Source organism: Exophiala xenobiotica, assembly GCF_000835505.1.
Source record: "Exophiala xenobiotica strain CBS 118157 unplaced genomic scaffold supercont1.2, whole genome shotgun sequence".
Classification (NCBI taxonomy): Eukaryota; Fungi; Ascomycota; class Eurotiomycetes; order Chaetothyriales; family Herpotrichiellaceae; genus Exophiala; species Exophiala xenobiotica.
The window spans coordinates 4,030,954-4,056,873 of NW_013562493.1; the positions used below are offsets into that span (position 1 = coordinate 4,030,954).

General features: G+C 52.1%; 13 protein-coding genes across 15 annotated transcripts; 6 read left to right on the top strand and 7 right to left on the bottom strand.

Annotated features, from left to right (window-relative positions):
* The first annotated feature begins 492 nt into the window (after positions 1–492).
* PV05_03697 (uncharacterized protein) lies at positions 493–1,799 on the top strand. The gene has a single exon (XM_013464364.1). The coding sequence runs from the start codon at positions 880–882 to the stop codon at positions 1,654–1,656; it is 777 nt and encodes a 258-aa protein (XP_013319818.1). The 5' UTR covers positions 493–879; the 3' UTR covers positions 1,657–1,799.
* Positions 1,800–1,822: 23 nt separating this feature from the next.
* Positions 1,823–4,162, bottom strand: PV05_03698 (uncharacterized protein). The gene is made up of 2 exons (XM_013464365.1): positions 3,430–4,162; positions 1,823–3,375 (listed from the first exon to the last, which is right to left on the bottom strand). The coding sequence occupies exons 1-2, from the start codon at positions 3,528–3,530 to the stop codon at positions 2,196–2,198; spliced, it is 1,281 nt and encodes a 426-aa protein (XP_013319819.1). The 5' UTR covers positions 3,531–4,162; the 3' UTR covers positions 1,823–2,195.
* A 607-nt stretch (positions 4,163–4,769) lies between these two features.
* Positions 4,770–6,911, top strand: PV05_03699 (hydroxyethylthiazole kinase). Its single transcript, XM_013464366.1, has one exon. It carries the CDS (start codon positions 4,906–4,908, stop codon positions 6,508–6,510), a length of 1,605 nt encoding a protein of 534 aa, XP_013319820.1. The 5' UTR covers positions 4,770–4,905; the 3' UTR covers positions 6,511–6,911.
* PV05_03700 (uncharacterized protein) lies at positions 6,478–8,862 on the bottom strand. Its single transcript, XM_013464367.1, has one exon. The coding sequence runs from the start codon at positions 7,992–7,994 to the stop codon at positions 6,672–6,674; it is 1,323 nt and encodes a 440-aa protein (XP_013319821.1). The 5' UTR covers positions 7,995–8,862; the 3' UTR covers positions 6,478–6,671.
* A 142-nt stretch (positions 8,863–9,004) lies between these two features.
* PV05_03701 (pyridoxal 5'-phosphate synthase, glutaminase subunit Pdx2) lies at positions 9,005–10,018 on the top strand. Its single transcript, XM_013464368.1, has 2 exons — positions 9,005–9,290; positions 9,344–10,018. The coding sequence occupies exons 1-2, from the start codon at positions 9,046–9,048 to the stop codon at positions 9,924–9,926; spliced, it is 828 nt and encodes a 275-aa protein (XP_013319822.1). The 5' UTR covers positions 9,005–9,045; the 3' UTR covers positions 9,927–10,018.
* PV05_03702 lies at positions 9,202–10,748 on the bottom strand. Of its 2 annotated transcripts, XM_013464370.1 has the most exons (4): positions 10,641–10,748; positions 10,480–10,589; positions 10,386–10,430; positions 9,202–10,337 (listed from the first exon to the last, which is right to left on the bottom strand). In XM_013464370.1, exons 1-4 carry the CDS (start codon positions 10,695–10,697, stop codon positions 10,016–10,018), a joined length of 534 nt encoding a protein of 177 aa, XP_013319824.1. In that variant the 5' UTR covers positions 10,698–10,748; the 3' UTR covers positions 9,202–10,015. The 2 variants fall into 2 exon arrangements, with proteins under 2 accessions (XP_013319824.1, XP_013319823.1); XM_013464369.1 differs by having other exon boundaries at positions 10,480–10,748.
* A 96-nt stretch (positions 10,749–10,844) lies between these two features.
* On the top strand, positions 10,845–13,909 carry PV05_03703 (uncharacterized protein). Its single transcript, XM_013464371.1, has 3 exons — positions 10,845–11,252; positions 11,298–13,439; positions 13,509–13,909. Exons 1-3 carry the CDS (start codon positions 10,926–10,928, stop codon positions 13,785–13,787), a joined length of 2,748 nt encoding a protein of 915 aa, XP_013319825.1. The 5' UTR covers positions 10,845–10,925; the 3' UTR covers positions 13,788–13,909.
* A 197-nt stretch (positions 13,910–14,106) lies between these two features.
* On the bottom strand, positions 14,107–17,100 carry PV05_03704 (uncharacterized protein). The gene has a single exon (XM_013464372.1). It carries the CDS (start codon positions 16,728–16,730, stop codon positions 14,475–14,477), a length of 2,256 nt encoding a protein of 751 aa, XP_013319826.1. The 5' UTR covers positions 16,731–17,100; the 3' UTR covers positions 14,107–14,474.
* Positions 17,090–18,735, bottom strand: PV05_03705 (uncharacterized protein). The gene is made up of 3 exons (XM_013464373.1): positions 18,014–18,735; positions 17,747–17,963; positions 17,090–17,697 (listed from the first exon to the last, which is right to left on the bottom strand). Exons 1-3 carry the CDS (start codon positions 18,413–18,415, stop codon positions 17,432–17,434), a joined length of 885 nt encoding a protein of 294 aa, XP_013319827.1. The 5' UTR covers positions 18,416–18,735; the 3' UTR covers positions 17,090–17,431.
* A 201-nt stretch (positions 18,736–18,936) lies between these two features.
* Positions 18,937–21,529, top strand: PV05_03706. 2 transcript variants are annotated; one of them, XM_013464375.1, is made up of 4 exons: positions 18,937–19,272; positions 19,404–19,603; positions 19,655–19,954; positions 20,005–21,529. In XM_013464375.1, the coding sequence occupies exons 1-4, from the start codon at positions 19,245–19,247 to the stop codon at positions 21,271–21,273; spliced, it is 1,797 nt and encodes a 598-aa protein (XP_013319829.1). In that variant the 5' UTR covers positions 18,937–19,244; the 3' UTR covers positions 21,274–21,529. The 2 variants fall into 2 exon arrangements, with proteins under 2 accessions (XP_013319829.1, XP_013319828.1); XM_013464374.1 differs by having other exon boundaries at positions 18,937–19,603.
* PV05_03707 (uncharacterized protein) lies at positions 21,506–23,074 on the bottom strand. Its single transcript, XM_013464376.1, has 2 exons — positions 22,547–23,074; positions 21,506–22,489 (listed from the first exon to the last, which is right to left on the bottom strand). Exons 1-2 carry the CDS (start codon positions 22,794–22,796, stop codon positions 21,687–21,689), a joined length of 1,053 nt encoding a protein of 350 aa, XP_013319830.1. The 5' UTR covers positions 22,797–23,074; the 3' UTR covers positions 21,506–21,686.
* Positions 23,075–23,245: 171 nt separating this feature from the next.
* On the top strand, positions 23,246–24,506 carry PV05_03708 (uncharacterized protein). The gene has a single exon (XM_013464377.1). It carries the CDS (start codon positions 23,351–23,353, stop codon positions 23,870–23,872), a length of 522 nt encoding a protein of 173 aa, XP_013319831.1. The 5' UTR covers positions 23,246–23,350; the 3' UTR covers positions 23,873–24,506.
* On the bottom strand, positions 23,887–25,773 carry PV05_03709 (uncharacterized protein). Its single transcript, XM_013464378.1, has 2 exons — positions 24,691–25,773; positions 23,887–24,634 (listed from the first exon to the last, which is right to left on the bottom strand). Exons 1-2 carry the CDS (start codon positions 25,484–25,486, stop codon positions 24,549–24,551), a joined length of 882 nt encoding a protein of 293 aa, XP_013319832.1. The 5' UTR covers positions 25,487–25,773; the 3' UTR covers positions 23,887–24,548.
* Between the last annotated feature and the right edge of the window lie 147 nt (positions 25,774–25,920).

Here is a 25,920-nt window from a genome sequence, read left to right on the forward strand (position 1 = left end):
CCAGCGACTAATCTTTCAGACCTCGGTCAGTTAGATCAGGCTGCATCACGCACGCTGACGATGTCTTGCAGATGCGGCCAGGATTGATATGTACGACGTACGTAGTATGTATGGTGGCGCTGGGATGCACCCAATGGTAACCCATCGTTCGTGGAGTGATCGAGCCCTCGAGAGGGTACAGGGGTAGCCTAGGTTGTTTCGCAGAGACGTCGTTCACTGTTCACTGACTCGAAGTATTCCCACGATATGAGCACTGTCAAGAGAAAATCGTGCCACTGAAGAAGCTGCGTTCTCTGGTAGCAAAGAGAGAACCATGTATCCGTGAGTAGACGACAGCCTCGTTGCGATGCACCAGAGTCTGATACTGGCAACCACAACCAGAATGTGCCATGCGGTCGCGAGAAATCGATGCGCCACGCCTCCATTGGCCTCCCTTCGAAGTGAATATAAATCACAGAAATAGATTCTGCCTGACACCACGCCCTCCCTCTACACAATACAATCCCACTCATCTTCCCTGCGGCGAAAGAACATCATCTAATCAACTCTATGACTACCTCACCAAGAATGTCACCTCGATCTCAACAAGTGCTCACAAGTGTTTACCGTATCAACCAGCACTGCTCCGTGCCTTGTCATTGCCGCACGTCAAAGCCCACGAATGGTCGGATCGTCGGTTATTTACTACTAGTATCTCCTCCGTCAGACAAGCCTAGTGAGCCATACGCTCCCTTATTGACATCCCTCTTCAAAATCTTCAACACCATATCTGTCTACCACGTCGTCTAGACTTGATATCCTACATCATCCATACCTCTTCGCCTCCTCCTCCATACTCCGTATACCCAGACCAACCTTCCATTTCCAACTAGACCCAACATGTCCCATTCCCCTTCCCGTTCCTTCACCACCCCTTATCCGAAACCATACCCTCAATTCCTCCTCTTCGGCGACTCCATAACCCAAGGCTGCTCCTCGCACCTCTCCTCTGCTCTCTCAGAATGGTACATCCGACGCCTCGATGTCCTCAACCGGGGATTTTCCGGCTACACCAGCCAAATGGGCCTTGACCTGCTTCCACACTTTTTCCCTGGCGCCTCCCAAGGCCACGCACAAGCACAAGTCTCCCTGATGACGGTCTTCTTCGGCGCCAACGACGCGGTCCTCCCAGGGCACCCTCAACACGTCCCGCTGCACGACTACACTCGAGCCCTCCGCTCCATCATCGCCTACCCGGGCATCGCTCTCCACGGCACAAAGATCATCCTCATCACCCCTCCACCCGTCGACGAGTGGCAACTCGGCAACGACGAACGCACCGCGGTAAACACGCAAAAGTACGCCGCCGCATGCCGCCAACTCGGCGCAGACCTCAATCTGCCCACCCTTGACCTCTGGACCATTTTTATGACTAAAGCGGGCTGGCGAGAAGACAGTCCAAAGGGTACTCCTCTGATAGGAAGCAAAGCCGCACCACGGAGCAACGTGCTCGACGAGTTATTATCAGACGGTCTGCATTTCACGCCCAAAGCATATCAACTTGTCTTTGACGAACTGGTCAAGCTCATCCAGGAGAAACTGCCGGACCATGTCCCCGAGAGTTTGCCGTATATTTTTCCAGACTGGAAAGATAAGCTCGGGATTGAAGCACAATGACAGCAGTAACTCCAAACGAGAGTGACAACGAGTGAGTTGAGTCTGGAAAATGGGTTGCCTTCCGTAGAAGACTGGTAGTACTTACGGTCTCATGGGGTAAATTATATAAATAAAACTTACTTAACCGGGGTGCAAAACAGCTGCCGCTTAAATCGGCGAAGCATCAGTTCGGCATCGCATTGAACAGGAGGTCCTCCTACCATGCAAATTGTCCTCGCTGCTGTTGTCGTCGAATGACACCCTAGCGCCATAAATGACAGTGGAAGCGGATCAAGAAGCAGTGACGCAGAAGCTGGATCTATGCAAAGAACTGGATTGAGGATTCTAGTTACAGTGATGATTGCCTTTGCGCAGTCAGACGCTACACCTGACCTTACAAGGCATATCGCTCTTCAATCACGAAAAGAGTGACCCAAAGCAGTTTCAAGGAGAGTAACGTGGCGCCGAGAGTGGAGTGCCGACTACAAAGAAGTAGACCATAGATTCGAAAACTGAGAAGCTGAGCGATGAACAAAGTAGCTGCGGTAGAAGCAAGCCATTTACTCGTCGTCGCTCCCTTCCTCGCTGTCATCGTCGCTCTCGGCTTCGTCGAGCCATTGCAGGAACTTCTCGGCAGCGAGACGAACCTTTCGGCTGGTGCTGATGTCGACGTATTTCTTGCTCGCCTTTTGACCCCACGCCTTGGCGACCTCCTCGCTGACGAGGTCGTGCTGGTAGTAGCCCAAGAGAATGGCCGGCACCTGAGTGATCAGTTCTGGATGATCATTGCCAACAAATCGCTCTGTACCGCCAAGGAAAGCCTTCATGTGCTTCTCGGACTCGCCGATCATGGTCTTGAGCATACCAGCCCGAGCCGGAATTTGCTTGACAATATTCTGGTCAAAGATGGTCTGAGCCAGAACAGTGAGTGTCTTGTGCTTGGACTCGATGCCCAGCTCCTTGGCCTTCTTGTAGATGTCAACATCATCCACCTTGCTGACGGAACCTTTGTCCTTGGTCTCATCGATGATCCAGGTTCCAAGCTGGTCGTAGGCATTGGTACCATTCTCTTCAGCCTCTTCATCATCGTCGAAGGCGAGCGAACGCTTCAAGTCAGATGGAAGTTCCTTAGCACGAGCAGCAACAGCTTCAGCAGACGTGTCAACAGCCCATTCCTCTTCCTTGGTAGGTCCATCTGTGTTGATGTTTTTAGCAACCTCTTGAATCTGCTTGGTGAACTCGTCGTCACTGCCAGCTGCAACCTCGTAATCACCGTCGTCAGCGTCTCCTTTGTCGGAGTTGGACTCATGGGGGCTTCCCCCGTTCATGGAACCATTCTCCTGGCTCTCGCCTTTGGTGCGGTCGCGACGGGACTTCTTTTCCTTCTTTGCCTTTTTTCCACCTTTATCTTCGTTCTTGAGAATAAATCCGCTCAGTTTGTGGCGTATGTCAACCTGGCTGCGTTGACCGCAAGCCTTGCAGTCCAACAAGATGCGCCCGTCCTTAATGTTGACCTCGGTCTCGGGGTTCTTGCAAGATTTGCAGAGAACAAATCTGGAAATGAAGCCATCCAAGGAATCTTGGAGCTTGCCTGCATCATGAGCTCCATTGATGATCCAACGATCGTCTTTTGGGTTGGTATTGGTTTGAGCACCGAGTTCGAAGCCGAAGTATTTGATCACATAGGAAGGAGGACGAGCTAGGGAAGCAGAGACACTGGGAAGGTTGACAATAACGGTTCTGGATATATGGTTAGTATTCAAGAGCGTTGACGGTTCGTAATTCCATGCTTACTTAATACCATTGCCTTTTCCCTCGATCTTGGACTGCAGGCGTTCCATCTTGTACCGATAGAAGGGATCGGTAACGTCCCGACGGATATTGACGGTCGCCATTTTGAGCTAGGATGGATATTCTCTTGTGTAAAGATTTTTGACCGAGGAATCGAACGAATTGGTATTTTAGGCGGTGGTGAAGAGCAAAGAGGACGACGAGACTTCTCCTTTCAACTGACCAGACATGCGTGGAATATTACCACCTGGTAACGGTACTTGACATGAAGAAAATGTTTGCTTTTTGTGGCGTATCAACCATAACAAGACCTTGTAGGACTACAAGGATCTCTGCTTGCCGGAAATATGTCCAGCTTTTGCTTGGTGTTGGTTTTGGAGGAGTGGAAGAATGCTCGATACATGAACAATCCGGCGTGTTGCGCTTGACTGAGACTGGGGGTTCAGCAAGGTTGGTGGAAGACAGCGAAGGGTCGCGCCTAGGCTTTTGACGGTGATTGCGACGAGGCAGGATCGAAAGGGATAGATCGATGTGGCGATGATGATGAGAAGAATGTCTGATGAGACAGAGAATTCCCAAGGGTTCACTGTGTCGTAGTGATGATGGGAAAGTAAGAGGAAGAAACTCCGGACAAGAGGCGAGCCAGATATTAGGGAAAAGCCTTTGGGTGCGCTAAATGACTTGGGTTTTGTCGAATAGGCAAGGGGGAAGCGGAGGCCAAACAAAGGAGCAGAGGGCGCAGCGTTTGTGTTGTCCAGTGATTGTCTTGGGCGATGGAGTCAGTGTGAGAGCGTATGACTGGATGTCGGCGGATACACGGTTGCGAAAAAATTTGATTTTCGAGGAGCGAAAGGGCCGAGGATGAGAAAGCGAGTCGGTTGCCTGTGCGCGCCTGGTGAGCCTGTTGAGCCTGTGTTGAGCCCGAATCCGCCTGCAGTGCATGACAGGCACCACTCGGTAGGCACCTAACAGGCAGCGAGGCAGTAACACACGCACCCGGACCAGACTTCCCACCGAGCGACCTTCACCCGCAACACCCGCTGCTAGCCGCATTCGGGAACTACCAGGTATGCTGGCTGTCACAGTGAGAAATGCCAATGTGATCACTGCCTCAGATATTCACCAGGTGAACACTTGAACTGATTGAAACTTTCACCATAGTAGGTAGCCGTATGAAGCAGTGTCCGCTTCAGGGATTCATGATGCTTCCTTTGGTTGTAGAACCTCAATTGGTGATACTGAAGCTTTCCCCCTCGCCCCATCTGACCAACCTGACCATGACACAATTCAAGCTTGGTCTTTTGATTTTTTCTACATTCCAGTACACTGTCGATCTTAGTAGTTTCGTGAGTAGAAGCAACCTGCTCTAGTGACACCAGAACCTCTATCAGCAGAAGGGTGTTCAGGGAAGAACCAGGATGACTTCATAAAAAATCAACTGGTTGAGATAATTGCTCCGGTTCTCGCACAGCCACGACCATGGCACCACGATCGAAATCCAGCATAGACTGGTCAATATACCTGGTAACAGATTCCACTGCGGCCATCCTTGGTGACAGAGACATCGTTCAGGTAGTCGAGCAGGCCATTCAGGGAGGCGTCACTGTCGTCCAATATCGAGACAAACATGCCGACACCGGGTCCATGATCAAGATCGCCAGCCAAATCCATGCCATCACTCAAAAACATCAAGTGCCTCTTCTGATCAATGATCGACTCGATGTTTGTCAAGCCGTAGGTGCCGAAGGCGTCCATATTGGTCAAGACGACATGGATTGCCTTTCAGCCAGGAAGGTCCTCGGCCCCGACGCCATTATAGGAGTTACAGCCTCGTCAATACAGGAGGCACAGAAAGCCATCAAAGACGGTGCAGACTACCTAGGGATCGGGACGACGTTCGCCACTCCAACAAAGACAGACACGAAATCCATCATCGGCACCCAAGGTCTCCAAGGGATCCTGGCTGCTTGTGACACAGGCACAGAGAAGTCTATACCATGTGTCGCAATCGGCAGCATCAATGCGAGCAACATTCAAAGAGTGTTGCACCAGTCTGCTCATGGCTCCAACCGTCTCAACGGTGTAGCTGCGGTCAGCGCCATCATGGCTGCTACAGACCCCAAAGCCGCGGCTAAAGCTCTCTGTGATCTGTTCAAGACGGCTACGGAGACGTACTATACCGCCGTACCGCCCAGCAAGACACCAGTGATGGACGTCCAAGGCTTGCTATCCCAAATGCCTGCAATCATCAAAACACACGTCTCCTCATCAGTGCTCTGTCACAATATGACCAACACCGTCGTCCAGAACTTCGTGGCCAATGTCTGTCTAGCCACTGGCGCATCACCCATCATGTCCGAGATTGGCGCCGAAGCCCCCGACCTGGCCAAACTCGGGGGAGCTCTCGTCATCAACATGGGCACCGCAACGGCCGAGAAGGTCAACAGCTTCATCGCAGGAATGCGGGCGTACAATGCCGTCGGTGCTCCTGTGCTTTTGGATCCTGTCGGTGGCGGAGCAACGGCGCATCGGCGCGAGACCGTTAAGAAATTGCTCGCTTCCGGTTTCTTCAGCGTCATCAAGGGCAACGAAAGGGAAATCGGTGCTGTGATGGGCACCTCGACGGCTCAGCAACGGGGTGTGGATTCGGGCCCATCTGCCTTGACGGCCGATGAGAAGACGAAGATGGTCAAGAGCCTTGCCCAGCGCGAACACTGCGTTGTCCTTATGACTGGCGAAACTGACTACCTATCTGATGGAGTCCGTACAGTGGCAATCAGGAACGGCTCATCTTTTCTAGGTAAGATCACGGGCTCGGGTTGTGCTCTGGGTGCCATCATAGCCAGTTACATCGCAGTACACCGCGAAGATAAGTTCCTGGCAGCCTTGACAGGGATCCTGCACTACGAGCTTGCTGCGGAGAGCGCACAAAGAAGAGAAGATTGCAAAGGTCCAGGCACTTTCATTCCAGCACTGCTGGACGAACTGATGGCGTTTGGAAATCTGGCGGTTAGTGACTCGCTGGCTACGTCAGACGGTGGGCTTGAAAAGCTTGCGAAAGTCGAATTTATTACAGCGGAATGACTGCGTGAACGCCATTGAAGTACAACAAACAAAGATATCCGCTGTCGCAGCAAAGCAATATTGAGTCCAAGGGAACAATATTGACGTCCTCCAGCCATGACTCCAAGCAACTTTTCCTCTACTCTGCTGCGCCTAACATAGATCTGTGGTAAATACTCCCATCATCCCAAACAGTCACACTTCCCCTCCGCGCAAGGCCTGATATCATTCTCAATATCCAGCCTCAACCACCACTTCACCTCGATCCCATCTTTCACCTCCTCCACACCCCTGGTCGCCGTAGCTACCAGGAAGTCCTCGTCATACGCCACAATTTCAATGTCCACGTCCTCGACCTGCTTGCCCCGAAACAAAGTCGTCACCCCCCGTTCCGCTTTCTCGGACGGCGTCCACTTTTCCACCTCATGCTGCAAACCAGTCTGTGGATGTAAATGACTGTGGTTGTTTGCCTGGCCATTTGGCACGTTGATCCCGCCGACTCTATTTCGACTTCTGCTCCGACTGCGCGCTCTGCTCACGGCCTCCGGCACGGCAGGTGGCACGACGTCCAAAAACTCCAGCTCGCGCAACCAACTCGCCAACAAGCCCTCGCCAACCATCTTGATGTACGCCTCCTTCAAACCCCAATATGCGTAGAAGCGACGGAGTTTCTGCTCAATCATTTTTGCTTCCTTTCCGCCGCCCGTGAGAGGCACGGGCTTGCCATCTTCACTACTGGTGCTACTGTCCCAGCCATAGTCCCCTTCCTCGCGTTCAGGAACAGGGACATGTACCGGTGCATGCATCATTATCCGTCTCTCCCGGTCCGAGAACATCTCAGCAAAGATGTCCACCCACTCCTCAAATTTGGCTTGTGTGTTGAGGTCCTTGGGCGTGCGCTTATCTTCGTTCGTACATGCTATGTCTACGCCCAGTCTGACTTGCCCCGCACCGAGCTCCGGAGTGTGGTGCCCGACAAGACTTAGCTGCTGAAGCTGCTGCGGGGGAAGGCTTGGTGAGAGGGGTGTTGCGCTTGAAATCGAGTGCGAGGGATTAGGCAGCTGTGCCGTTGGCGTGGTACACCCCATGATTGCGACCAGACCTGCTTGGTGGGAAACGTTGAACTCGAGGCCCTTTACGTCAGACTGTGCTTCGGATGGAGACGGGTGCGACGAGGCGGACGTGTTAGAACCAGTCCATAGGTCAGGTGGTTCCCAATACGGACGCTTATGGGGTGCGGGTGTGCGCGAGAGATGGATGTCCGACCAGGGGATGCCGGCGCGGCGGTGGATGAATGTATATTTGAGCAGTGCGCTGGCGAGCGACATGAAGCGGTCGGCAGGGCGGATGAAGCGGGTCACATACTCTTGATCTGTGAACTGGAGGGTGGACAAGAGAGGGAGCGACTTTGGCGATGAGGAGACCAAGGGCCGAGTGTCGATATAGTAGCGTGTTATGGTGGAACGGTGTTTCAATGGTGGTCGAGGTTGAGGTTGGGACGACATTGTGAGGATGGTGGTAGGGGGATAAGGCGGAGATAAGGCTGGAGAATGTTTAGCACTGCCTCGTATCTCGCACTGGTGTCGTTTGCATGGAAGTCGTTGGTGGATATCCACGATTAGTCCGAAAGATGTCCCAACTGTCTTCCTCCTGACCAGACAACTGCTTGTCCGATGTACTGCTGCTTGACAGCAAGGAAGTGTGCCCTCTGTTGACCACGGGTTGGCAGCCCGCCAGCGTCGTCGGCTGTTCTGACCGTCCGTTTGAAAAGGACCAGTTCGGCTAGTACACTTCCTACGGCCTGTACAGTCTCCGACAAACTTGTAGGGGCAAGCCTGTCTGCTGGCTTAATCGTTGTTCAAAAATGACAGACGGCGAGGTATAGAACTCAGAGTGCTCGCATATAGGACACACAATATCTTCCTGCGGCTATTGCGGCCCAGGAACTTCTTTGTTAATGATTGCTGGCATCATGACTTGAGCAGATCGTTTGAGGTGTTGTTATTGGGCGAGCTGGATCTTCTGGTACCGGAACGAATGTAGTTCGCTATCAGCGATGGGTACGTGCTCCGTCGGCTGATGAATCATGCATCTAGGTCGCTGACAACCTCAAGATCGGAACTTCCTGCAGGCGACACAAGATGGAATTTAGTTGTTCTCGTCGAAGCTCACATGGACCCCAAGATGAGCCCGCCGTAGTCATGAAGTGGGAAAGACTGGTCAGGTGTAGCTGCGGCTTAATATAGCACGCCTGAGATTCGGTCCGCAATAAGCAAATCATCGACCCGCGACGGAGTTCCACAAGGCTGACAGACGAGAAGGCCCTGTTCCCTGTCCTCGTATAATGATGCAACAGCGGATCATGGATCTTTCTGGTGAGGTTGGGTGAGACAAGGCGCGATGGAAACAGAGGAGCATTGGACAACCAATGATGATGAGTCTTGGGCGGTGGCAGAATATTTTTCACGATATCGCTCCAATGACTTGGTGGCTGTAGATACTATCTTCGACGAACCGTCCATTCTCGAATATTGCATTTTCATTCATGTCGTGTCAATGACAATAACAGTCGGTGTGTTGGCCTTACAAGGCGCGTTCCTGGAGCACCTGGTCCTACTGAAACGAGCCGCGCAGTATCTACAAAGTCAAGGAATTACAGAATCATTCGAATTCACGGAAGTCAGGAATGTCGACCAATTGGCACAATGTGATGCTCTGATAATACCTGGTGGAGAAAGTACCACCATCTCCTTGGTCGCTGCACAATCTGGCCTGCTCGAGCCTCTACGGGAATTTGTTAAGTATGTCATTATGTACCCTAACTGGTCTCCCACCATTGACATTCTCCTTCCAGGGTCGACCGCAAACCGACGTGGGGAACATGTGCTGGACTGATTCTCTTGTCTGAAGCAGCAAATGCCACCAAGAAAGGAGGTCAGGAACTGATCGGTGGCCTGGATGTTCGAGTAAACCGCAATCACTTCGGTAGACAGGTCGAAAGTTTTCAGGCAGACATAGATCTGCCGTTCTTGAAGTCCGATGAATCCGTATCCGACGATCCCTTCCCAGGTGTCTTTATCCGAGCACCTGTTGTGGAGAAGTTCCTGCCCCATGTTGAAGGCATCCAGCTAGGAGAGCAGCAAGTCGCCCAGACTGTTGTCGCACCAGCAAAGTCTGCCAAAGACAACCAGGCACGAGGAGCAATGAGCTCTCACGTCGACATTATGGGTATATTACCGGGCCGGCTGAAGAAGGCTGCGGCAATGGGAGCTGCAGTAGATGCTGGAGAAGAGGTCGGCGATATCATTGCAGTCAGGCAAGGCAACGTGTTCGGGACGAGCTTTCACCCTGAGCTGACCTCCGATATCCGGATACATGTTTGGTGGTTGAAGCAAGTATTAGGCGCCATTGATAAAAGAGCCGCATCTTCGTCATAGGCATTTCTCGAGGTCGCCCTCGTCTGAAGGATCCGAATGCCAGAATTCAAGAAGGGATATATACAGCAAATAGAGTCAGACCTGTCAGATCATCTTCCACTGCCATATTCTTCCTCTTCCTTTCTTCTCTCTGCATCGATTGCTCGACCGTAACCTCCACGTCCAGGATCAAACTCGTCTCGGTACTCGTCACGAACCTGTCCGCCTGACTTGCCGCGACCATATTGTCTTCCTTCCTGGAATCCGGCATCAAGGTCAGTTCTGATGACTCGTTCGTCAAGCTTTGTCCCGCCGATGTATTTCATGCAGTCCAGTGCATCTTGGTGTGTATAGTATTCGACGAAGCAGAATCCGCAGGGTGTCTTTTGGTAGCGGTCAAGTCCCATGATCAAGCGTTTGATTTCACCACATCTATATGTTGTTAGTTGGAAACGAGGACGTAGAGGGCTGGTTTCCTACTTGGAGAAGAGCTCGTGGATCTGTTCTTCGGTCGTGTAAAATGACCTGGAGGACCAATTAGTCTCGCAGCTCAGGAAAACAGTAGAGCGCATACAGATTCCCGACATAGAGAGTGGTCGCATCCTTGAGCATTTCATCTTCGTTCGCCTGTTTCTCTGCGGTGTCACGCTCGTCTGGCCGATCTCGACCATACTTGCGCTTGTTCTACACACATCGTAAGTTTGGTGAAATTGTGTAGATTGGACAAACGCGAACCCTTCCGGAGTAGTAGGTACTAGGCCTGTCTAGCCGCTCGACTGTAGAAGTAGCCATAGCTGCGTGCTGTTGGTGATGAGCGTTTGGTGGAAGAAAGTGAAGACTGCGGTTGCGGCAGAAAAGAGGAGATGCGGAGCGCGTTTCTCAGAACGCGAATCGAGGTTGGACTTCTTTAACTACAACTTTTATTTGCTCTCAATACCACGAGACCTCTCTCAGGGTTTCTTCAGCGCCGTCCTCGTCAATGAACAGCTGAGGTCTGGTCAGGTCTGGTTGCCAGTAAAGATGCCCAAAATTATTGGACATACTCCCCCATGGCTCTCTCGCCCATCGCCAGGCGCAAAGATATTCTCAGACCCGGCACCTCAATCGCCTGCGTCGCCCTCGAAGCGCTCATCATACCTGGGATCTCCTCCTCATACAGACTACCAGGGGCCTAGGCGGTTGGTCGCCAGCCGTGGAACGGAACTATTCACGGTTGTGGGCAACAAGATACGATGGGCTGACCTGGCTGCAGTCAGAGATGAATGGGAAGAGAATAGTCACTCCGGTAGCAGTCGGTTTGGGCTTTCTAGGTCTGGAGGAGATGCGCCGGAACCGCAAGCCTACAGGGTATGTCAATGAGAGTCTCCTGTATAGTCTGACTGACCACCATAGGTTCTGGACGTCTCCATTTACTACCAAATCCGCCAAATCGTGCTGTCTCCCTCTGGCATATTCCTCGCAATAGCCACCGAGCACACTGTCCATATCGCAGTGCTCCCGCCCTCTTCCAGGCTAAGAGATCATGACCGTTCACCCCTCAAATTGAAGACATTCCAACTCGGCCCTACAATCCACGTTATCCCAGAGTCTCCACTTGCGTCGGTGCTATGGCATCCCTTAGCAGCTTCTACAGCTACCACAGATTGCATTGTCACAGTGACAGCAGAAGCAGCTGTAAGAGTATGGGAACTTGACCGGTCTAATAAATGGTCATTCGAACGCCCTGCGCTAGCGATCGACCTGCGGAAGCTGGCCGACGGAGTCTCATGCGACCAGGATTTTGAGCCGTCAGGGTTTGGAAAGACGAGAGGTTTCTCAGTCGATGACTTTGATATGGAGGCCTCTGCTGCATGCTTTGGCGGTCGTGGGAAGGACGATGAAGACGCCTGGGCAAGCATGACCATCTGGACGGCAATGAGGAATGGGGACATCTACGCCCTGTGTCCATTAATTCCCGCAAAATGGAAGCCAACATCAACCACAATCCCTTCCTTATCGACGAATGCTGTTTCTCGCATGGCCTCGATTGCTGGAGAAGACGCCGATATGGATGAACGACGAGCAGCCGACCAGCAGTACGAATGGGTACAAGAAATCGATAGTGAGGAACCCCTGCTTCTGGAATCGACCGATAGTCTGGGTGAATTTGAGGTACGATTGCGGCCACAAAACCCAAGTGCCATTCCTCGTCTCCAAGGTCCATTCGCCATTCAGCCCGAAGACGATGCTGCAGACATGGAGATTTCGGACATTTACGTGCATGCTGCAAGCATCGACGAGCGCGATCTGGTGGCTGGCGAAGATGACGATGACTTTGACCAATTCACTTCTCATGGCGTTCCTTTCACGACGATCTATGTGGCTACCACAGAAAACGAGGTATGGTTTGCTATGGACCTCGATGGGGTGTCTGGGCAATGGCTTCCTAAGAAAGGCAAAAGCGCATTTGGTGTGCCCTCCTCAGATGCAAAGGAGTTGACGCTGATTGACACCTTCGCACTCGATGATGACGGGACAAGCACACCTACCAACTGGCCAATGTTCACTTGCGACGTTGCACACAACTACAGCGTATTCCTAACGACCTCGAAGCAGATCTATTCCTTCTGTCTGAACGATTGGATTACTCGGCTAGCCGCTGAAATGACAGGGACAGAGGCCGTCGATCCCGGCATGAGGACTCGACTCGAGGCGGCATGCGACAGCCAGATATGCATTACCAACAGACTCCTGAGTGTTGAAGACCCGGCAGAAATGTTCTCCGCCCCCACCATAGTAGACGACGTCTCTCTTGGGTACCTCCTATTAAGCGCGACTCCATCTTCCGCTTACTCGGTCGTCTTTGACCAAGCTCACCTGCAAGCATCCACCATTGGCCCATCTTCGCCTGAGCTTATGGCAACCCCGTCAAGTCGACAAATCGTCGCAGTGCCTGAACAGGAGGACAACGACGTCGAGACCCTTCCCACGAGGTCGCCTTATGTTCCAGCGAAGATATTCTACGCCAACCACCTTTACCCGATCGAACAAATGAAGCAGCGCTTACCTCCCAACCTCAAGAGAGCCATTGCCGAAAAGCCCATGCGCCTCAGCCCGGCCATGTTGGAGATCATGACCGTTACTCACCGCACCATCAGCGCACAGTCAGCTCAACTCGAGAAGGCGGCCGCCGAGCTCTTTCGACGATGCGAACGTTTGCGCGAAGAACTCGGCGGTCAAGTCCAGCAGATGAGCGAGCTCGCTCAACGACTGCAGCATCTCAAATCGAGTGAAGAGGTAGATGAAGATGGAAATGTCACGGCGAAGAAGTCAGTGGGGACAAGGATACAAGACGCGCAAGAGAGACAAGCGAAGTTATCGGCACGGTACGAAAACTTGAGGAGAAAAGTCGGGCGCGTCGGGTCGGCGAAGCGAGAATTGAGCTCCAAGGAGAAGACGTGGATCGAGGAGATTGACGCGCTGGGTCATAATGTTGGCATTGGCGGCGAAGACGATCGCAACGCCGATGCCAGATTGGACAAGAGGTTTGAAATGGTACGTATATCTATCTGCACGGTCGGTCCGTCATCTAGCAAAGATAAAGGTCTAACGTGGTGTGTCTAGGTCAAGCAATTTGCCCAGGAACTCCTCGAAGCAAGCAAGAGCGTCGAACAGCAGCAGCAGCAGGCATCCGCATCCGAGTCTGTGCCGTCGCCAATGTCTGCATCTATGTCCGCGTCAATGTCGACCACTAAGTCGGGCGGTTCAGGCACTTCGACCTTTGGCGTGTCGAGTAGGCTGCAGAAGGAGCGCATCGCGGATGTTATGACTATGGTGGAGCGTGAAGGTGCTGTCATCGATGCTGTCATGAAAAGAGTTGAGAGGTTGAAGGTCGAGTACTAGTTGTGCTTGGCCATGCCGGAGGTTGAGCGCGAGCGGGAGAGCCTGAGCTGGGTGCTTGTAGATGGATCCGGTTCAAGACCCCGGTCATAGCATCAAATGATACTAGTACGGTGTATGTCCGTTTTCGGTTCCCGTTCAATTCTTTAAAATGCGAGGTGCGATTTGGGTCACGGCTGGCTTCGAGCTCATGTATCAACAAGGAGACCAGATGCAGGTGACGCTCAAGGACGAGCCAGCTGGCTCCTAGCCGGGCTTCATCTGGTCGACAGGACAGACGGCTACAATTACATGAAATGCGCGGGGATCGTGTGGCCGCAATGATCGTCAAGCCAATCCTAAACTCGTTTCTCTTCGGGCGAGCTAAGTCAACAGGTTAGTTACTGCATGAATTGATCTGTAGGGTCCTTAAAGAGCCCGAGGCTGTGTCTTTGCCCAGTCCTCATGGGCGAGATTGAGTTGGGTATATAAACATAAGGCTTTCGCCAGAATTCATAAGGGCACAAGGTCCGCTCGATCCTTGATCGAGCCGGATGCAAGCCGAGGCCGAGCTGCCAAAATCATAAAATTGACACGTCCGCCATTGCGTTCTGGCCCGTTCAGAAGTAGAGCGTCTACCGCCTTAGGAGTGGAGTGTCCGCCCTTTTCAGAAGTAGGGTGTGCGCCGCCTTCGAAGAGGAGCGTCCGGCCTTAGTGATGACCATCATTCCATGTGGAGTCCTCCATCATCATATCCCATTGTGCCCAGTCCATAGGCATATCCGCCAGCGCAAGATCTTGTACCAGAGACGGATCGGACGCATACATCAGGTTGTCTGACGGTACATCCTGCATTTGTATCGACGTGGGGATTTGAGTAGGCACAAAAGTTGGCAGCGGTAGTTGAGCTTTACTGCTATTTTGGTCTGCCGTCAGTTGCTGGTTGGTGGAGCTCAATGGAGTTGGGATTCCTCCTTGCGAAGGTTCAACCTGCGTCTGTTGCGTGCTCAACATTGCCGTCGCCGTTGACGCGTCGGACTTTGTTTCTGGCATCGACCTTGGCACCAGGTGAGTATGTTTTCGCTGCTCTCGTAACAGTCTGATATAGTCTGGTGTACTCTTGGGGAGGAGTCCGTTAGTCTTTTCGCGTAGAGCAGACTCGCGCGCGTTATACGCCTTCAGACATAGACTGCCCACCGCAGCATGAAGAGGTCTCTTGTAGTCTGTGATGAGACTCGCTTGGTGGAAGAACACCTCGTCCACAACGCTCCATGCATGGTCGACCTTGTCACCCAGAGTATGTGTTTTTAGCTCGTTCAGCAGATAAATCAAAGCGGGCCACCCAAAGAAATTCCTTGTATGCCACATGAATTTCCGTAAGTATTTAGTCGAATGTGCAAGGCTATAGCCCTCGAGCAGTTTGAGGCTGAATTTCCACAAGAGTTCTTTTTCTGAGGCCGGCACGTCCTCTGGATTGGCATATTTTCTCGGGTGGTGAGCCATCAGCCTCATGCTCGCGACACTGCCTCTGCCCATGAGGATGCACATGAATTGAACAGGAACCGAAGGATCGCAGTATTTCAGATACTTCTCTTCGAGAATCTGCTCTAGCTCATCGATGTTGGCATCCCGTTCCTGCAGGGTCGAGTTGAATCTTGAGTCGAGGCTCAGATTCTCCATTGTCAGGCCAGATTTTGCCGCGATCTTTTGTTTCCAAAAATTGCCAAATTCGCAGCGCACTAGACAGGCTACCATTTCGGTAGGCCGCTGGCTGGGAATAGGCGGCTCTTTCATACCAGGCCATATGTCGGCATCGTTGACGTTGGTTGGAGGCTGCGTATCGGAGAGAGCGAAATCTCCGAATCGACCGGAGCCGCTCAACTCACCGGACCTGAAGTCAAGAGTAGTGACCTGCCACCAGATGCGTCGACGCATCTCGGTTTCGAACGGCGGGGTACCCAGGGTGGTACCATCACGGTGGAGACCCATACCTTGGCCGATTCTGCTAGCCACACCAGCAAGAGCCCACGTGGTTCGGGAGTCGTAAGCTTCGCGCATAGTTAGAAGGTAAAGAACGAATGCCGCAAGGACCTGGAGATCCGAAGTTCCCATGAATCTTGCCCTTGCGAGCGCCTTCCGTGTCGCATGACGGTATCTTGCAAGTAAAGTTTTGCGAGGTTCGCCGAACTTGATGATGCATTCGTCGTCCTCCATTGCATACACAGCGGCGCTGTAAATGGAGAACATTAGCACTTCGAGGTTTCGAGGCACATTGTCCAGGTCCGACGAGGCTTGGACAATTCTCGCTTCAAGGGTTGGTTGGTGCACAACCTTGGTCAGCGGGTTGATGCTGTCTAGGAAAGACTGCCACAGCTGGAAGATATGATCTGGTGGCGGGTGTAGTTGCGCCACGGGATTGCTGCCGGGAGTGTAGCCTAACACGAAGTCGGTGCTTTCCTCGGTCGGTTGAGCAAATTCGTCCTCGTCGTCCGAGTATTCTTCTTCAATGGCTTCATTGGGATGGAACTCGCCTGACACGCTGGCCCATAGATTGTTCTCAATGAACCGCGACTGCGTTCCGTCCATAAGTAATTGCCCAGGCTTCTTGGCGGTGCCATCTGGATACAGCCCAGGGCGACCATAAGTCAGGCCAAAATCTGGTTCACCCGTTGAGGCGGGATCCACAGGAGGCGTACTGCCTGTCGGACTCTGAAGGCTATCAATGCTCAGGCCTTTACTCTTGAGGAGCTCTTCGCATTTTCTCAAACGTTCTGACAAGACGTCCTCCTGGGGTCGTTTCTTGCGTCGACGCGGTGCCGGTGGTATACGAAATACACATTCCACTTTGGATTTGACGCAATTTGAACAAGGGTTTTGTTTGTCGCATTTTACTTTGCGTTCAAAGCAACGTATGCAGGAGAATGCTTTGGGCGGGCGCTCCGGCGCACCTTTCATGTCAGCGGACATAGCCTTGAAGACGGCTCCGGCCTCAGAGCGACATCTGTATGGGCGATATAATTTCGCCTCTCGAGAGACGTCTTGAGGATATAGTCTGTTTCGATGACGGACCCAATGGACTTGAAGGACGTCGAGTTTTCAAGCTCGAAGTCAATCCAGTTCTCCGCAAGTAGTGTCTGGTGGACACGACGTCGACTAAGAATGGTATCGTCCCGAGTTTGCAGTAAAGATTACTATCGTCTTGGTGATATCAAGACATGTTGCTGAGTCCAACTCCAAGTGCGGCAGGGAATTCAGGCAGCAAGGAAGCGGCTTGGCATCGCTTTAGCTTGACAGTGTGAGCGGCAACTGCCGAAAGCACAGAGTGCTCGACTTGGACGCCATTCCAACAATGTCCTGAGTACATGATATTGGAAACGAACATACGAGTGACTGCTGGGGGACGAGGGCAGTGACTTGAAGTCGTGGTTCAACTAGCCCAGAAATTGTGGATGCTGGAATAACATCAGCAACTTGGCTGAGCTTGGCAATCTATGTACCGGGTACGGAGTACCTAGCTAAGTACCTAATGATTTGTCGCTGTACCCTAATGCTTCATCTGTGGCTGTTTGAACCATTTTGATAATGGATCCTTGTGCATGAATATCACCCTGCATGTCCTCTGGTTGGACACTGAAAAAACTTTTGATGCGCAGTATGGCTCCCCGCTCTCAACCGTTGACCACAACACCACCGTTGGGGTGTAGGCTCTGGGCACTGATCATGCTACTATCTGGGCTGGCCAGAAAGACAAAGCAGGTGGCAATCTCGGCTGGCTGTGCGGGGCGTCCCAATGGCGATGTGAACTGCTCTTGTGCCTCTTTGGTCATTGTTGATGGAATCAACGGAGTCCAGACAGGACCGGGACACACGGCGTTGACCCGAATGCCTTTGCTCATTTGCTGGTTCGCAAGACCTCGAGTGAAAGAGACGATGGCTAAGACTCAGGTCAGTAAGATTTAGAGAATTAGGACCGGATTACTTACCTCCTTTCGTTGAAGTGTAATCTAGAAGATCAGGACGACCAATGTAGGCATTGATTGAAGCACAGTTGATGATCGAGTCGCCCCGGCTCATGTGCGGGACTAAGGCCTTTGAGAGATAGAACATTGGGTGGATGTTGGTGTCGAAGGTCTTGAGCCACTGTTCGGTTGGAATATCGGTAATATCTTGTTGCATCATTTGGTAAGCAGCGTTGTTCACCTAATACCCAGTGTCAGTGTCAGGCAAGTTGTCAGATTGTTCCGACATACCAAGATGTTGACTTGTCCCAGTTCCTTCAACGCAGCCTCGACGAGCTTCTCGCAATTCTCTTGCTTTCTGAGATCGGTGCTCATCAGGAAGCATTTCCTGCCATGTTTCTCCACCTGGCGTTTTGTCTCCTGAGCATCCTCCTCTTCTTCTGGTAGATAGGCAATGAGACTGTCTGCGCCCTCCATGGCATAGAGGATGGCAATGGCCCTGCCAATGCCACTGTCTCCACCTGTGATCAAAGCCTTCTTGCCCTCCAACTTGCCAGCTGCCTTGTAAGGTTGCCATCCGCCGTCAGGTTTGGGAAGCTTGTCATGGATGGCTTCGACGGGCAAGTCGCCCTCTTTGCCAGGAAGGTCTTGATGTGAGACCGGGGGCTTGAAATCTTGCTGGTACTGCGACATCTTGGTCAAAGTTGGATTGAAGAATCAGGGTGAAAAGACGAAGTGAGAGATGGATGTACTGTGTAAGGTAGTTAATAAGCGTTGGGAAAAGTGGTTTGTTCGCTCTTTCTCATTTTTCTCAGCAACTGCTCACAGAACGTCATCGTCGTCAACATTGAACACTGATGTCACAACGGGAATCGTCTCCGGCTGCGTCAAATCACTTGTGTGCCTATCACGTCGTGCCTTTGCCATCATGCCAGAACCCATCGTAATGGTAGCACTGACTGGATCGAAGAGGCTTCTTCATCTTCTACATGTCTCGTCGCAAGAAGACAGCAAAGAACGGTGCAGGAGAAATCAATACTAGTATCAACAGCCCTCGCCTGACCAATAGGAAATCCCTCCCAATTTCGGACCTCTTTGAGCCGACGAACTAATCACGTTATCTGACATGTGACCACCTGCATTCCTCCTCCAATTCGGGTCCGATTGTTCTACAGCCAAATAGCTGAAACTCTTGAAACCACAGCTTCAGACATGGCGAAATTCTTTCTGAGTCCGCAGCATCTATAGACAGCATTGCAGACAGAATCAGTGCCATTGGATGTGGGGTCCGTTCGACGACCCCGCCTTGCCCTTCCACCTCCAGTTCTTCGCTTCGGCTCGCCTGAGTCAAGGGGTTCGGGCCCGAAGAAGTTCTCTTTGCCCGTTGTTCGACAACGCGCCGGTCAACGAACTATCCCATTCACCGTCCAATCCACAAGTCCACCAGCTACTGTAACACGATTTCAATCAAGCTCTATTTCGTTCTCGCGTCCGAACGGACTTTCAGCTTCATAGTGAAATCATGATATTCAAGGTTTGTTTTCATTCAGGTAAGGCCTCAGTAGCAAAATCTCCTTTATTAATGTCGCCTCATAATCCCTTGGTCTTCATGTCCAAGATCTATCTATACATTTAGTATAAAGACCACTATTGTGAGAAGACGTCATGATACTGAAAGCAGTTCAACCCTTACCTTCTACCACAATGTCAGACACAGCAGACCTTCCTACCGGGAGCAGCAGCATGGAGAGCAAGCACACCGCCCCTGATGCGCTCCAGAAACCACAAGAACCGTCTCAAGATGAAGACGAATATCCTCCTTTCTCGACAGTAATTATCACAATCGCAGCACTCATGCTAACGTCTCTCTGTGTCTCTTTGGTGCGCCTACTCTCCCATATTGTACCTTGCTCTTACTAACATGAGCTCCAGGACCGTACCATTATCGCAACCGCTATTCCTGTCATAACCGACCACTTTGACTCCCTCGGCGACGTGGGCTGGTATGCCTCCGCATATCTCCTTACCATGTCAGCATTCATGCTCCTCATGGGCCGGGTCTACAAATTCTACAATCCGAAGTGGGTCTACATCAGTTGTGTGGGCGTCTTCGAATTGGGCTCTCTAGTCTGCGGCGTTGCCCCGAACTCGACCGCCCTGATCGTGGGCCGTGCCATCGCTGGTCTAGGTAGCGCTGGAGTTATGAGCGGCGCCATAACCGTCGTTGTCTATGTAAGTTTCCTCCTCTCTAGAAAGCTGCAGCAGGACCGACGAAATTGCAGCTTGTTCCTCTCCAAAAGCGTCCCGCCTATACTGGGATGTTCGGCGCCGTGATGGCCGTTGCTTTCATTGCGGGTCCTCTATTGGGCGGCGTCTTCACAGACAAAGTCTCCTGGCGATGGTGCTTTTACATCAACCTGCCTCTGGGTGGCGCGACAATGGTCATGCTCGCGTTTGTCCTGAAACTAAATAACTACAAACCCAACAAAACACCATTTAAGGAACAACTGCACCAGCTCGACCCATTGGGCACTTTTGTCCTGATCCCCGCGGTCACCTGCTTGTTACTTGCTCTGCAATGGGGTGGTACGACGTACTCGTGGTCCAACGCCCGCATCATCGTCCTCCTTATCCTCTCTGGCATTCTGTTCATTGTATTCGTCTACATCCAACACTGGCGTCAAGAGTCTGCCACGATCCCGCCTCGCATTATCAAGAACCGGTCCGTTGCCTCTGGCATGGCTTATGTTTTCTGTTCCGGCTCTGGGATGATGACTGAATCGTACTTCCTGCCGATCTGGTTCCAGGCAATCAAAGGCTCTTCGGCCGTGCACTCGGGGATTATGTTTCTGCCCGCCATTCTGGGTCTGACGGTGTCCTCGATGTTCGCGGGCTTCGCGACCCGCAAAATCGGCTACTACACGCAATTCATGTTCCTCTCGACCGTGCTCACTTCCATTGGTGCCGGGCTCATTTGCACATTCACCACCACCACGCCTCATGAGAAGTGGATCGGCTATCAAGTGCTCTGGGGCCTGGGCCTGGGCTTTGGCATGCAGCAGCCCAGCGTAGCGGCGCAAACTGCGCTCCCGCGGTCGGACGTCTCGACAGGCGTAAGTCTAATGTTTTTCTGCCAGACGCTGGGAGGGGCCGTTTTCGTCAGTGTCGCGAATAACATCTTCGACAACAAGCTAGCAAATGGGCTGGCGGGTATTCCAGGGCTGAATGCGGATTTGGTCACGCACGTTGGCGCTACGGATTTGCGAGATGTCGTGGCCCCCGAATATCTTCACAGTGTGCTGGTGGTTTACAATGAGGCGCTGAGGAATGCTTTCTACGTGTGTGCCGCGTTGGCTGCGGCGACGATTGTGGGAAGCGTGTTCATGCCGTGGAAGAGTCTTAAGAAGGCGGCCGCCGAGCAGCAGGCGCAGTCAAAGGCGGACAGAGAGCATGAGAAGAATGAGAGGGAGAGTGCGTCGGGAAGCCCAGGGACGGACACGAGAGCCGACCAGGGGACAGCGCCGCAAGAGCAGAAAGAGCTGGAAGTATAGCCATGATTCTGTCCACTCTCGTTCATGGAAGCTGGGCATTGTCAAATCTGCCGACGCTGGGCTTTCTTGTGCATTGTATTATTACGGGCGCGGCGTTCGGACGTTGGATCGGACGGGTATAAGGAGCGAAAGGCGTATTTCCAGGACAAAGTTACCGGCAGAGCAGTGGTCTTGGACAAGATGGCTGCCCTCATTTTATAACCTACAGGAAATAGAAATGATCAATAGTGGAGAAAGTGGGAAGATTGAAAGTTATCACTGCTCATTACTTTTGCTTCTCGTTGGCTGTTCGTCGTCCGCTCTGTTAGACACTGCTAACACAGGTACGTGGACTTCCAAGTCTCGCCTATGCTGCTCGACAGCAAAGAGTGCTTAGTATCATGACGGACTCCCATTTCACATCGGGTCAACGTTCAAGGTCCACTGCCCGCACTGAGGATGTATCCACCGTCTACCGCTACGGTCTGGCCATTAAGATATTGATTTGTCGCCAAAAATAAGATGGCATTCGCCATGTCTCTATCTTCACCAGGTCGTGCGGCGGGCACTTTGCTCTCATACTTCTCGCGTGGAATATGGCTCTTCTGGTTCTCGTCGCTCTCACCGGCCGTCATTTCACTGGGGAACACACCGGGTGCGACACTGTTCACTCGGATCCTCAGGCCGTTCTGGGTGATCTCGTTGGCCAGCATGCTGGTCAAATGGATTGCGGCAGCCTTGCTGGCGTTGTACGCAAAATGGTGCTGGGACGTCTTGACGATGCCGCTGATACTTGAGTTGTTGATCACGGTGCCGGAGAAGTTGTCGTTGTGCTTGTGCGCGGCCTCGAGAAGCGGCAGGAACGCCGTGGTCATGAAAAACAGTTGCGGCACGTTGGTGCGGTATGTATCTGTCCACATCTCGAAGGTCTCGTTCTCGTCGTCGAATAAGTTCTTGGACATCTCCTCGGCAGACTTGGCTTCTGTCTGTTGCGTGTTGAGACTGATGCCGGCGTTGTTGAAGAGGATGCACAGGCACTTCTCTTTCGACGAGATGTACTCGACGAGCTTTTTGATCTCGTCTTTCTTGGACACGTCGCATGTCACGGGGATGATTTGGCCTGGGATGTCCTTGCCGTAGACCTCAGACACGCGTTCAAGCTTCTCCTCAGTACGGCCGACGATATAGACCTTTGCTCCGTTGGTCGCGAGAGCTTGTGTGGCCATTAGGCCGATGCCTGGTCGAGTTAGCAAAAGTGCCGTGGGCGGGTATAGAGAGCGGATGGAGGACTTACCGGAACCACCGCCGGTGATGAGAGCGACCTTTCCTTGGACATTGAAAAGCTTGTCGAGCTTGAAGTCTTGGTTATTGTTGTTTGGTGCCATTGTGGTGCTGAAGTGACTCTTGAGATTGACGAGCCGAGAGTGAGCAGCCGTGATGGGTGTGATGGAGGGTCTATGGACGAGTGTTGATGTTGTGAGGGTTGCACGTCGTGGAACTTGAAGTGAAGGTTTGAATGTTCGAAGGGGAAACTTGGGCGGCATCGGGAATGAATATATCAGAGAACAGAAGATACCTTCATCATTCCCTTGTCCTCAAATTGCTCAATCTGGACGTCGACGTTACGAGGTCATCCCTCAGGGCCTACGTCAATGTTATGACGCTCCGATGATGAAAGCGCTTCTCCATCTTACGGATCCATTATCCGTTTCTCTTCTTCGCTCCGCTACTACATTTCCGGTATGTATTTGTGCAATGAGAGCCTCTTCCTCAGAGCTTCAATTAGGATATCTTCGTAGTTGCAGGCTCGCTACTCGCGATGGGGCAGGTGAAGCACCGACAGACTTTCGAGGGCTATCGTCGAAGGGCGCCATACCATGCACGTCCCGGAATCCGGGGTAAAACAGCGGACCAGGGACACCTCACATGCAGTTTGACGTCGACGTCCAGTATTGCTCATACCCATCTAGGCTTTCTCTTCCTCGCTGTTTGTCCTGTTCCACGGTTCGCGTTCACCGCTATGCCGCGACCACGACCAAGATCATTTGTAACCAGCCGTCCTGACGTTCCCAACTACGTCCCTTAGATTCTGCGCAGCATGTCTAGTATGTACGCCTACGGCGCCGGCGTGCCACGCTCCTACGTATCCCCCGAATTTCCCAGTCTGTACTGGCCTATCCGCGCGCAGCCAGGCGAAGTGCGATATTTGTACTACCTGTCCGATATCTACCGCTACACGCTGTACTGGTCGCTCATCACCATCGTCTCTGCACATATCTGCGTCGCAAGTTGGGCTGTCCTGATGCAATTCAGCTCCGCGTCGCAAAGGAGAAAGTTTCTTGCCTCGCCCGCAGGGAAAAGCCTGAGCTCAAAGAATAGGAGACTATTAGGTGAAAACCCGATCGGAGAAACGCTGGGCTGGGTCTGGATGATCCCAGTGGTGTATGTCGTTATGGGTGCATTGGAGGCGTTGCTCGCAGGCACCATGGTCGGACTGGTCCTTGGAGCCGTCTACAATGGGGGATACTTTGCCATGAGCACGTGGACGCCGTTGCTTTGGGGCATCATTAATATGCTCGTACTGGTCGTAAGCAGCTTCAGGATACAGGGCGGATTATAAAAGTTGAATTGCCTACTATTGAAGGACAGACCACGTTTAGTGCGGTTATCGGACTCTGCAACGGTTCATAACGTGGAACTCCAAAAAGCAGCCTGCCATCGAGATGGCGACCGATCGTATTTGCCTTGCCCACATTAGAGCATAGAGGCGTCTCAACAACCCAAGCCGCTGCACTACGAGGCTTGCGATGTCTCTCGACAAGGCCCATCGTGGGCGAGAACGAGTCTACGGTATGGCTCACAGCCTGGACTGGTAGCGACTCGAGGCTGCCAGAGCGCCAGGAAGCGGAATTGTGGATCACACCGTCTATCAAGCACGAATGGGGAGATATTTCCCGGACAACGATAGCACCCATGCGTGTCGACTGGGGCCAACATCAATCGCTTTGACCAACCACAAACAGACGAGGTTCAAACATTCTCCATACAAAGCATTGACGCTGATATGAGAGCCCTGCAGACGAGTACACCATATGTCAGAACCGCCGCAGGCGAGAAAGGAAGATACTTGTCTGAGGATGGAATTGGCCTGTTCGGGCTTGGTACATGTAGCCGTTTTAAGTCGCAATATCTGCAGTGTGCAAGACGGTCAGCTATTGCTTCATAAAATCATAAACGCTCAAACTAAAAAGAGACAGAACGCAAGGTGCAAGGCCAGCTCCAGCAGCACTCCTCCATCAATCATCCTGACTGCCTTGCTGGTAAATATGTCTTGCCCGTGATGGGTCCTTGCGCATCTCATGGCCACTGCCGGTAAAGCCGACTAAGAATAAGTTAGTGCAAATGATCCTCGACACATTCCAGATCTGGAGCTCTTACCTCTGGCATTAACTCCTTCACCTGTTCTGAACATGCTTTCCTTCTTCGTAAACTTCCCAGCTTTGGACTTGGCCGCAAAATCCTGCCATTTGGACTTGCCTGCTTCCAACTCCTTGTTTGCCTTTACTTTTCGAGGTATCTTAGCCGGTCGAACCGGGCCGTCGCTGACTTTGCTCGGCTCACGTTTGGCTTGTTGCGCCAATGTAGGATCGACATTTGCGGCCGCCGAAATGACACTCGGATTGGATGGTGGAGGAACTGGAGCGGATGATCCTGATATGCCATCAGCCTTGCGTTTCTTTGCTTCATTCGACAACGGCTTGATGTCTTTGGCTCTCAAGGTTTCGGTGTTTCCATAGCTCTTGAATGTCACAATATAGACTGGATCACTCGATGAGCCGGTTATCGACGTAATTCTGGCTGCGTAGAATCCACCATCGCCAGACTTCCATCTGGCCATGACAGTGTCATTCACAGAGAATGTCGACGGGGTGTGAGCCTCTTCTGGTTCGACTTCAGTCTTTCGATAGCCAGCTTGATATGCTGGATGATTTTCTTTCGACCATTTTTCTTTTACCGGTGGCGGAGATGGTCTGGCAGCAGGTGTTGTTACTGAGGCAGGCTTTAGTTCTGCAATGGCAGCTTCGGTGAGGGAAATAACTTCTTCAAGTTCTGATTTCAAGCTCTGCAGTTCGGTGTTATCGGGATCATCTTGCAGACTCGACTGCACTGTCTCTAATTGCAGTCTGTATTCTTTGAGTTCGTTCTCAAATGCGGTCAACTCGGCGACGCTCATTTTGAAAGAAAAGGCCTAGCGTGGGTGGCTATCTCGGGGGAAATGCAGCGAATGATGTAAAATAATGAGATCCTTGGGATTCGCAACGCAATAGATCGAGGGCTTTGCCAACGCAGTTGTTGCAAGGTGAGGTCGTTGCAGACTGCGCCTTCCTCGAGGAGTTAGAAGCGCCAAGACTACCCTCCACTACGCGATCACCCGAGGTCTTCTCCGTGCCGTTTTCACAGCGTCACAGGCGACAGGCTTCTGGCGTCTTCAGATCGTCGCTTAACAATATCAGATCTAATACGAATCCTTGAGCACGATGCACTTCTTGGACGGTTGAAACCAGCATTATTTAGTTCTTGCATGATCTGGCGAACTAACCATATGTGACCGAGAACAAACAACCTTATTATCCGGAACAAACGGATTATTCGAATGTCTGGGTGAAA